Source organism: Ptychodera flava, chromosome 15 (genome assembly GCF_041260155.1).
Source record: "Ptychodera flava strain L36383 chromosome 15, AS_Pfla_20210202, whole genome shotgun sequence".
Taxonomy (NCBI): domain Eukaryota; kingdom Metazoa; phylum Hemichordata; class Enteropneusta; family Ptychoderidae; genus Ptychodera; species Ptychodera flava.
In genome coordinates this window covers 24,781,670-24,793,286 of record NC_091942.1, presented here as the reverse complement: position 1 = coordinate 24,793,286, position 11,617 = coordinate 24,781,670, and the positions used below count along the sequence as shown (strand labels likewise).

The 11,617-nt window shown below is 38.9% G+C and overlaps 1 protein-coding gene across 1 annotated transcript; it reads right to left on the bottom strand.

The window, feature by feature from the left end:
- Nucleotides 1-4,811: 4,811 nt before the first annotated feature.
- LOC139151635 (L-allo-threonine aldolase-like) lies at nucleotides 4,812-10,940 on the bottom strand. The gene is made up of 9 exons (XM_070724562.1): nucleotides 10,738-10,940; nucleotides 9,853-10,015; nucleotides 9,335-9,418; nucleotides 8,744-8,832; nucleotides 7,931-8,110; nucleotides 7,402-7,539; nucleotides 6,553-6,608; nucleotides 5,743-5,879; nucleotides 4,812-5,351 (listed from the first exon to the last, which is right to left on the bottom strand). Exons 2-9 carry the CDS (start codon nucleotides 9,992-9,994, stop codon nucleotides 5,059-5,061), a joined length of 1,119 nt encoding a protein of 372 aa, XP_070580663.1. The 5' UTR covers nucleotides 9,995-10,015; nucleotides 10,738-10,940; the 3' UTR covers nucleotides 4,812-5,058.
- Between the last annotated feature and the right edge of the window lie 677 nt (nucleotides 10,941-11,617).

Below are 11,617 nucleotides of genomic sequence, written 5' to 3'. Positions count from 1 at the left end.
AGTTTTAATAGTGGAGCTGTTGATTGTCAAGTACACCTGCTCTCGACATCTTCAGTTGCTTTGTGATTTATTAACGTGACAACATAAAAATTGTGTTTGTCCGAAAACATGTAAATTCTTCCGTCGTCACATACGACAATCGTTCGAAACCCTAACTTTTGGAGCCGAGAAGTGTAGGTGCATGACGTAGAGTCACACGGTTCCACCAAACTGCGTTATATGTCGATATGCAAGAAAATACCATTGTAATATCGTCATTTTCTCTCGGCTTTGACCGGAGACCGTGTAGTATGTTCATTTAATTTTTTTTTTTTCAAAATTGGGTCACCATATCAGATTTCAAGATAAAATGGCAAGATCGTTTCTTTCTTCTCAAAACGTGCTGCCTCAGCTGTTTTTCGTCAAGGTGTTTGTTTGCTTGTGTTGGATTTTTTTATCATCGGGTAACCTCATACGTACGAATCCACACAGAGGTGAAACGATGATACTGCCTCAGTCTTATCCTATTTCAAAAATTTCTCATTAGGCAATATGGGCCGCAGAAAATTAAAGGGGTGAAAGGAGTTCCAATGCGATGTAAGCTTATCTTGAAACAAGACGGGCATACAAATTTCCTTATCATCTTTCTTGTGTACCAATTACCATAGACAAGTTTCTGTGCTGTTACCGACAGCAAACATAAACAAAATTACGATAGTCCTATTGTGTATAAATTTTCTACGGGAATCGAGTCTTCAACATTACATGTAATGTGAAATATACAAAAAGTATACAGTGCACGTTTCTATGACATATTACAATTGCTCTCTCCATGGTTTCTACCACACCACGGTATTATGAACTGAACTCCATAAGATGGCACTCTCAGTCACGTTTTTATTTCCCATACTGCACCATGTAAGCCAACAGTACACACAATAATAGCTAAAGATTTCTCGCCTACGCTTTCCGTGTAATAAAAAAATGCTGAAGGGGACCACTTGTGGAGAAACATTTCTATAAAAAATTTCTATACAAATTTGAAAGCGATGAGAACTTCAATTCAGGTGGCCCTTCAGTGTGCCTCCGCTGAAAGTTTTATCTTCACACAAAGTCATCATACGTAATTTCAAATGATGTGTCGATTTCTCTGGCATTGTGTTTCTTTCACCTTGCAAAGCAAGCAGATACGGAAAATTTACAATAACGGCTGTAGCTTATAGAGTCGTACACTTGAAAACTTCAGTGAACAATATCTCCCACCTCAACAACAATGGCAATACACATATAAACCTTGTAACAACATAGTCATCTTTTTTCCAGCATATTACATTAAAATACTTCACTGTCAAATGACATTTATATTTGTGTTCCAAAGTGTCTTGGCAGTACCAGATTGAGGATTTCCAATTCCAACCAATCAAATGCTGCTTTCGATAATAATAGGTCGGTTATTCAGATTCTTATTAAAATTTCGTGCGAAAAAGTTGTGACTTTCAAACTTTACGTTGCCAGAATAGCATATCACAGACTATATGCTTCCCGCTGGTTTCTGCTCCTCGATGGCTATGGCAATGTATGAAACGGCGTTTTCCTCTGTACCGACATCCCGCCGCGACCACAGACCGTCCTTGACCGGTTGGAAAAACAAAGCTATACAAATGATCGATGTCGTTAAATATTTGCCTCAAAGATCGGGTGATCGGATAACGGACACGCGGTCGCTCTGACCTCGTGATAAGTAAAAAAACCCTGATATTCATTCAAAGATCCGACCTGTTTCTCCCATATCACTTTCTTATCTGATATTTCCGTACGCACCAAATATATTATGCATATGCGCTGTCCGTCTGCAAATGTCTCGGAATGTAGAGTATTCAAGATCATTATCTCGCAGTAACTTGCTGTTGCCCTCTGCTCAGGTCTTTGCGTAGAAGTATGTTCTGAACATTATTTCAATTTCATAGGCCAGTCGTGTTGAATAAAGACCTTGTTTCATCTCGTGTTTGATCCATAAGAAAAGATTGAGCGAAGGTACTCCGTGCAAGCCGGCATGACACAAAAGTTTTTCACAAAACAATATATTGTTTCTTGGAAGCAACTAAAGCAAAGGGCAAAATCTTTTTTTACAAATCATACGAAGTAATTTTATGATAAGGAATATTGAGTAAATATATATCATCGAAGAGAAATTAATCATATAATTTTCCCACTTTTTAAAATAAAATAACGCAGTTTTTGATAAAATATTTGATTCAAGGGTATAAGTAGGTGCAACTTTTGGCATTTTTCCCTTTATGATACTGTCTTTCACTCGCGCTGTACAACAGAAACGGTGATACGCTTCAAATGATATAAATATTGTACCACAATAGTAATTGCCTCCATTAGACTCGTGCAAGTCAAAGCTCGTCGTGCATACAACACTATCTGTTGGAAATCCATGCAAGGTCGCCGAGAAACTGGCGTGACTAAGTTGTTTCTGTCATAACTGACGGAAAACAGTGCAAAAGTATTCGAGGTTTCAAAGTATTTGCGATTTCAAATTGTAAAGCGGCGATTCACAGGTATTATTTTTTGTCTGGCCCAACCCGAGTCTTTTTTGACTTGATCATCAGAAGGCACATTCGCAAGTCTTCAAATCATTGAAATGCAGGCCGCTAAGCCCCGACCGACGTCAACCAAAGCCCAGTACCTTTTGTCGATTACTTTTTAAAAATAAGTTTTAATGCTTTAAGTGGCTACGTAAAAAATCCAGATTCCTTCTTAGATAAACAGCTATCTTCGAAATTTGACAATTCACACAGTCAGCCAGTCATCAAAGCCAGAATACCTGTATATGCACATTTGTTAATGTTTATTTCAAAAATCCATATTTGTATATTTACTAAAGAAATGCTTATGTGCGAACTGACCAAAATTGGTGACTCACTTTGTATTCTAAAGTTTAAGGGAATATATGCCCTGCCAAGGCATAAATTGTTTTATAATATCTGTTATTTTAATGCCATAATTTCAATCCTCTTGTCTCCGTCTCCTCAAGATCTGATTCACTAACTAAAACCAAATGCCTCTTGAAGACAGCTCTCTTATTTAGCTCATCAGACGGTTCAAAATCTTTCTCCTGAAACTATTTCCGCTGAAGATTTAAAACACGGTTGATCATGAATCAACTTGCAAAACTCTTTCTCTTCGTCTTAATACTTATAGGTTCTTAAAGACCCAATGGAACATGCAAATCACGCAAACTTCCACAACGATATGGTACAGTCTGGTATGATATCATGTATAAATGTTCAGGCCGGAAAGTTCGATGAAAGACGTGTCACGTTTACTGAAATACACGTTTTGTCTCGGCCTGAGGATTTCATGAATGCCTTGACAACACAAACAGGAGGAGGGCGGTGCCTTCGGAGGAGAGTGATTTTTTAGGGGAGAACCATTTGATTTCTGGGGTTAGTAGAGGAAATGGCTATAATGCAGCACTTTTTCAATAGTTGTGACAGCAATATTTTTGTCTGTAAACAGTCTGTTTTTTCTCAAGGCATTGCAGGATCAAAATTAGTATTCTTATTAACCACCTGCCAACAATTTTTTTTCCAAAACTCCTCCACTTCACCTCTGGAAATCAAACGATTCTTCCCTGATTACAATTTAAGCATTGAAGTGTGCAATGGAAGACAGGCTTCGCCTTGGGGCTTGCTAGTTTGGCTTGCTCTCGAGGTACTCGGAATCTTCAAAGTATTGACTTCACAGGACATTCAGAATTTGTCGGTACTATACATAGTATTTATTTCTAGAAGACAAGCTTGTAGTAGCCCTCCATGTTTTGTCAGCGTTAGTATTGGACCAGGGCTTTGGTGTCATTCGTCTGTCGTATTGTCGAAGCATGGGGGTTTTAAACATTTCCCGATGGTAATGGCTTCAACTTGAACAATACAATAGATATGAAATAGCACTGTGTCGTCGGAACTTCCCAGGGGCCCCTACGAGTGATGTAAATACTGTATCTAGGGTACGTTGCCTATTGATGAAAGTTGACACATGTTTGCTAACAATGAATATCGTAAAATTTAAATGTTGCAGCTATGTTGAAGTTATGCATCTAGATATCTTGCATGAAATACACAGTTTCTAAACGAGAAAGTCGCACACGCACAGTTCGGGCGACCGCCCTTTAAAGGAAAAATATTCCTCCAGTCATAACTGCATGCAATTGGTACTACATAAAATGAAGGCAAAGTCACAGTATCATCCCGTGGTAATGAAGTGTGGATGATGAAAGACCCACTCATCTCAAAACCAGTGTCTCTTGTTATGAAGTGTTTATTGCCATATGGTTCCTATCAACGGCCAACACCATCAACATTTAAAACAACCTTTTACTCGTTTGATTCCTTACGGTCTGCATATCTGAGGTAGATCGTTGTTCGGAAAGGGGGGATTTTAGGACCCCGAGATGTTGTTTCATTGCCGACATTACCTTTTTGTGATATCACACTTGCATAAAGTCACTCAGTTTACAAAATGATGACAGTACATAACTGCAAAAGTGTCAAAAATTACACCTTTGCTAGATGATTTCGTCTATGACCTCTGGACAAAGTTGATTTTTCCTACTCTGACTTTTTTCCGATTAAAAATAAACATTGAAATTTGTGCACGGAACCAGATCGTTTAATTTGGTTACACACACCGTTAAATGTTTCACTGGGCGTTAGATCTTGTCTCGGTAGGCCTAAAGGTAAAATTGAAGTCGTGCATAGTTGACCTGTAATACAGCATGTTTCAAAAAGTCAAACAACACAAACTACTTTTTATATACAGCAAAATTCATGAAAAAAGCTTTAAAAAGAGCGACTTTATTGCTTTAAAACTTATATCATCCAAGGCATATCTTCTAGAAAGTGAAACTACATTGTCTTAATTGTAGCTACAGCCAAACCAGGAATTACTCAGGCTGTAAAAGTTGTTGAGGTATATAGGCTTAAAGCTTAAAATATTTCTCATATAGGTGAACTCAATTTATTATGAGTGAAATGAATTTTTTGCCCATAATACTTGTAGCTCTTTTTGATTCTACTTCAGTTTTTCAAGATGTTTAAAGACAAGTTTAAATTTCTTGATTGTTAGACGAACATGTTCACTGGTGATGTGTTTGTGTGTAACCATTCTGATTCTTGTCGCCCCGGCAGAGGCAAGCATCTTGACTTTCAAGCCACGTCCGAGTACAAGCTGTTCTTCCTCGGTTACCTTCCCCATCATGTCGGCCAAGGTCACTGCTGAAACGCCGTGGAGGTCAAGCATAACCATGTTTGAGTCTGTGTCCTCAACGCTTGTCGACACCAGAGGGCACTTCAGGTCGCGTATGCCTGTGCGGACAAATGGAGATGAATGGCGAAAATGTGTTAAAAGTGGAGTGACGAATTCTCGCGATACACAGTTCATTTGATCGAAAATACAAGATGCAACCATACTTTTCAACTGTGCTCATTATCAGCGACAAAATGGCAAAACTTTGCTGTTACTGTTTCCATTCAAGGAGGTGGGGTGGTAGTGAATCCACCTGTCAGCCGATTTTCCACAATGCAGGCTGAGCGGCATGTTGAGTGGCACTTTCGCTCGACATGAAATTAAGATTCCAGATGTGCAATAGCATTTAACGATGGAACGAGCATTGCTGCCGTGCACACGTTTCGCTCAAATCTGAAATTTACCAAACGTTTTTTTACTACGCATGCGTGAGCGTGCACCTGAACTCACCTTGTGCCAGCACTTTGGCATTTTCGTGGTCGACGTGTAGTCTTTTGACACCACTGTCCAATGCAAGCAACCCTGCCGCTGCCAGCACACCTGCTTGCCTCATTCCTCCACCCAATGCCTTGCGACATCTTCGCGCCCTATTGCAATAAAATAGAGTCGAAATACTGTATTCTCATCTAAATGAAAGTGAGATCCTTAAACACGTTCGTATATGTATGAACTATCCAATAACCGGCCGGTGAAAGCTGCACTTGCAGAACCATTCCTCGGCATCGCTTCATTTCAGCAAATATGAACAATGGCCAAAATGCCGCCGATAATATTTTCACGTTGAAAATTTTCGCAGTGCTTCTATTATTTATAATTATTATCATTATTTTTTTTCATTGCATTATGACATGGACTGAAAGCTATATTTGATTTTACTCCGTATAGAAAGCCATAAGCGTAATCGGGGAAATTCGCAAGTTATACGGATCGGCTCCTGTCGTTTTCTGCTGAGCAAATGCGACAACGATAAACGGTCAGACAACTTCCTTCTTCGGGCTTACCGCCGAAATGTCTGAGTATAATTGAGTCCTGGCATATAGAATTACGTCATTGAACATCACTGCCTCTGAAAGTTTTAAACATTTAAATATATATAGACACAATTTGGTTTCTTAGATCATGTACTAAATGCCGAATAGTCACGGATTTGTACGACTTCATGGTCGACACCTACGAAATCCGTCGCTATAACCTCAAGCAAGTATCAGAACACGATCAGTGACTGGAATCACAGATCTGAATCATAGTGCGAAAAGTTACCTTCGTATAAACTCTTCAGTGCCAGCGAGGACAGATCCGACTGGTGCCCCTAAACCCTGTGTAACATGTACATAAAATGTAACCTCGTCAGCTAAAAGACACATAACTTATCTTATCCTCACTTTTCTTTCGTCAAACCCCACTCACCGTTTACTTATAAAAAGCGGGGTATAAATATACGTTGTATCGATTCTCAAAATATCATCTCCTCTAAATATAAAATCGTAAGTCCATATTGCAGCCGCACAAAATGTTCATGTCAGGATTCAGTGAGATGGCACACAAAACATAAAATAAAGGAGAGAGGTGTTTGGAGAAAATGGTATACGACGCCGCATGTTGTTTTAGAAAAATAGAGTCCATACAGGCACCAGGTGTCTTTTTTTTCAAATGACATCAGCACATGCGGAGAAAACTTTGCTAACAGCAGAATAATATTTGGTAATAAACTCAGAAAATGCTTTAAAGGAGTTGAATGGAAAACACGCATTTTAATGAGATATGTCTAGCGTTTATATTCTTTTACCAAACGCTATACCACTGTTTGCACTGTTACATACATGTACCCAAGAGAGAGAGAGAGAGAGAGAGAGAGAGAGAGAGAGAGAGAGAGAGAGAGAGAGAAGAGAGAGAGAGAGAGAGAGAGAGAGAGAGAGAGAGAGAGAGAGGAAGAGAGAGAGAGAGAGAGAGAGAGAGAGAGAGAGAGAGAGAGAGAGAGATGAAAATAGGAACAGTTCTGGAACGAAAATACTGGTACCTACGATAATATCTGCCATGGACGTTATCAACATAGGCACAATTTGTTTTTTCTGAGCGTAAACGGGCACTTTTTCTTTACGGCTCACTGACCTTTGATAGACATGTGCTGACAGAGTCGCAGTACTGCACTATCTCTGCAACGTTCTGATTGCTAGCCACAGCAGCGTTCATTATACGTGCTCCATCTATGTGAACTTTAATGCCATGGTCATCTGCAAGGCGACGGACCTGCCACGACATCAATAAGGGAACAGCGAATTCATATTTTACACAGGCACAACAATAAATATCTTGAATTAGACAACACTACTGTCAAGTCTATCGACGGTGTTTTCATCAAAAATCAGTATACGACTTATATCTTTAAAAAATGTCCTACTTCCTTGATTGAACACAAAAAAGTCACAAATTATATTTCTGCTACATCAATATTGACACTCTAAGCTGCAAATTTGACAACGTTGACGACATTATTTAGCGCAGTCTATACGTAACAGTACACAGTAATTGACAGGTTTCGTAAAGATGAAGCGGCAATGTCACTAAAACGGATATATTTACACACACACAATATTCAATTCAATTCAATTCGATATTCGTCCTCGTGGACGCTCTATACCTCTTTGATGAATGAAAGTGGTATCACCCTGCCGCCGCATCCATTATGAGTATTCTCGAGACATACTAACTTCGTGGCCGGGAAATGGTAATCATCTGGCCTTATGTTCTCTTTGATTTCTTGAAGATTTAACGTTCCATCGGGTTGGTTGGTCAGGGCTTTCACGTGCACACCTGCGAGCTGGAGAATTCGCCGCCAGTGATGTATGGAAATTCATCGAAATAGAATGAAGATGCCATTTCAGCAGAACGATGGCGGTGATGCTCTAATCTATGAGTCTCAAGTCAAAGAGTCCCCCGAACACCGAGAGGGACCATGGCACAAGTTTTGGCCAAGGCTGCTCAATTTGTAATAATTCCAACGGTTGCAGCGAATCAGAGAATGTATAACATACTGGTCCAACACATATTGAAAGGCCAACTGACCACTGAGTGAAATTCAAAAATGCATATAGGTTAAATATCATTATCAAAAGAATCTTTGAGCGAAGCTGAACCAAGTAAAGTAAAAAAAGTACCCGAACCGTAACATACAGTATTTTGCTTCACGTTATACTGGACACCAGGGACAGTAATCATGACTAAAAATATGTTGGATGGGACGGAAATCACCTTGGGGACAATTTAACTTTGTGGCCGATGGTTTTGATAAAAAAAGTAAGTTATAAAAGGAAATTGACAATGACGTTCACTGCCAACGTGTCTCGTAAGTCCGTGTATCATGTACTGCAGTGTTCGCGACACAGGTTGAACATTCTCCTGAAATCGGTACCAAGAAGAACATGGTCCATCAATCGTCAGATCATGGACTTACCGATGAAGAACCTCCTTGTTCGTACACAAATATGTGCGACTTGTTGCCTACCAACATTTCGTCTCCTCTGCCGGTACAATGACACATAACTGTGGGCAAGATGCATTGAAACTAAGTATTATATATATTATATATATATATATATATATATATATATATATATATATATATATATATATATATATATATATATTATACTATGTAGTATATTACATATGCAACTATGTATGTATATATATTTATTTATATGCATCAGTATAGTTATATACATTACATACATATATACAAAATGTGTGTTTTCTTATATAGATAAAGATGGGGATACGGACAGACATGTAGAAAAAGGGAGACGGGGCTGCTGTATGTCCAAAAATTAACATTTTGCACAATTGCAGAGGTTTTCGCTGTGTTTATCATCAAGAAAATGATTTCCCATTCAAACGATACAGATAATGTATGAACAGAGACAACGGAAAACCATATCTTAGGTCTACGGCGATAAAGTGAACTTTACTCAGGTCATTCAATTACACAGAATAAAACATTCTCCGATGAATAAGATTTTCCCAGTACCTAAAATATTCCACTCACCGGCTATTAAATTACTCATGGTTCCAGTGGGTGTAAACAGTGCTGCCTCCTTACCAAACAATGCTGCGGCTCTCTTCTCTAGTTCTGTAGATTATAAACAGTAACAATTGCTCGTGAATTAAATGTACTAGACCAATGACGTGCAGCCATTGAAATTTCAATATAGCTTCTAAACTTTGTGTCGGGGAACTTTTCTCGAGTCTCCTCGAGTTTTCTGAAGTCTACTCGAGCATTTCATTTCATCGATAAAGTAATATATCATCGGTAAAGTTTAGCTAATAATTGAAAGACAGGGAGTATTTCAGAATATGTATTCGGCCTTTAGCGAAATATTATTGCATTGCATGGATTTGAAAGTTTGTCGTAATCCTTTTTTCAATTGGACGAAAGCAATCTGAACAAAGTCAGTGTGTTATCCCCCAGATCTTCACAATTGGAAAGTTTTGGGCGCATGCGCAGTTACATCACTGCATCACTTCAACGTCATTGCCATTATTTCCCGTGATCCTTTATCCTACCATTGACGGTTGGATCTTCTCTGAATACGTCATCTCCTACTTCCGCTTCGAACATGGCCTGTCTCATTTCAGCATCCGGTTTAGTGACTGTGTCACTTCGAAAATCAACTACTACAATTTGGTCCTCTGTGATCTCAGCCATCGTCGATCTCTCGTCGGGTTTCTACGTAAATCAAAAAAATAAATATCGTTTATGAGAAGGGGCATAGCTAGCTTAATGTGTATATTGTGTAGAGAGGAGAGAAATGTGAACCCGATTGACCTTGGGTATATACCATCGTATTAAGACCCGTGGTGGGGTATTCAATTTTACAACTAGTGCTCAGTGTGCTGCAGCGTATCGATCGAGCTCCGGTCGGGGGTCATCGCCACATAACCACTGCGAGCCAAACCATACGCTTTCTTGCATGTTGAGTTGTAAAATTGAATTCAGAATGGAATGTTGAGTTTTAAAATTTAATTTAGAATTATAGTAAAAAGGAAAGTAGTAATTTGGCATGGTATCAACTTTAATAGACCCCATAGGCATATGTCCATTGGCTGTGGCACAGTCACCTGTGGTCTATTCGGCTCTGCGTCTATCCCGGGCGTCTATGCGCCCTATAGACGTGTGTGCATATGCCTGAGACGAGAGGCATATGCACACACGTCTATAGGGCGCATAGACGCAGAGCCGAATAGACCACAGGTGACTGTAGCTATGGATCCACGGCCGTGGTGTCTTACGACTTTATAACGCTGTGATGGGTTTAAAGCTGGTAAAGTCAAAAATCAACCCGTAAAAGGCAGGGATCCCGTCGGAAAGCATTACAGCTACAGACTCAAAGCTTTATATCCTGCCATATTTTTACAACATAAGTTTGATACTAGTTTTCATAAGCTTACCTTATGCCACGACCAGAATACCAAGACTCCCTATATGTGCACTCCTAGGAGTATTAGTTACCAACAAGCTAGGTAAAAGATAGAGTTGTTCACGATCGTCTGCACGGTGTGTAGGCCAGGCCTACAACCTTTTTTGAGCGAGCACTGCCGATACGTGTACACTGTCCTAGCTGTTAACAAACTGCATAACCGTAAATATGGGCGGAGACAGTAGTGACCGGCGGGGCATGACCTTGTACGGTGACTTCAAACAACAAATGAATTTGAACCTTTGCCACATGTTTGCAACTTCATTGAAAGTATTATGATCAACATAATGAACAATATTCACCACAGATTAACTCTATAGGTCATTAAGTATTCAAATACGCAATTAGCTGAAATAGAAATAATTAATTTCTTTGACTGCTGTCATTGTATCACCTCTTTATATAGCAAGTGTAATTGCCTCTTGTCAAATCCTTCAAACTATATATTCCAAACTTTGAAAGCTCATTAGATATGCAAACTATAAATTAGCTTACATGAAAACTTAAGTGCGAAATGACTTCCAATATTAGTATAACCTAGTATAATCATCAATGTACATAGCATGTTATGCCAACTTTGATCAAATAAATCTAAGTATATATCCCTAATTTAGAAAAGTTCATTAAATACACAAATTAGGAACTGGCTGAAGCAAAAATGCTTAATGCCTTTCAATAATGTAAGCCTACATAATAGTATAGCTATATCTTTAATGTACATAGCAAGTTTCATCAATTTTGGTCATGTAAATTTAAATATATATCCCTAATTTCAAAAATTCACTAAATATGCAAATTAGGAGCTGGATGAAGTAAAATGCTTAATGACTTTCAGTATCGTCGTATCATAG

Bases quoted from the DNA above. Each gene is read 5' to 3' on its own strand.
- LOC139151635 (XM_070724562.1), bottom strand. From the start codon at position 9,994: ATGGCTGAGATCACAGAGGACCAAATTGTAGTAGTTGATTTTCGAAGT. The intron at 9,419-9,852 runs GTAGGATAAAGG...TATAATCTACAG, and splicing joins AGAAGATCCAACCGTCAATG to AACTAGAGAAGAGAGCCGCA. The intron at 5,352-5,742 runs GTGAGTTCAGGT...TTGTCCGCACAG, and splicing joins TGCCAAAGTGCTGGCACAAG to GCATACGCGACCTGAAGTGC.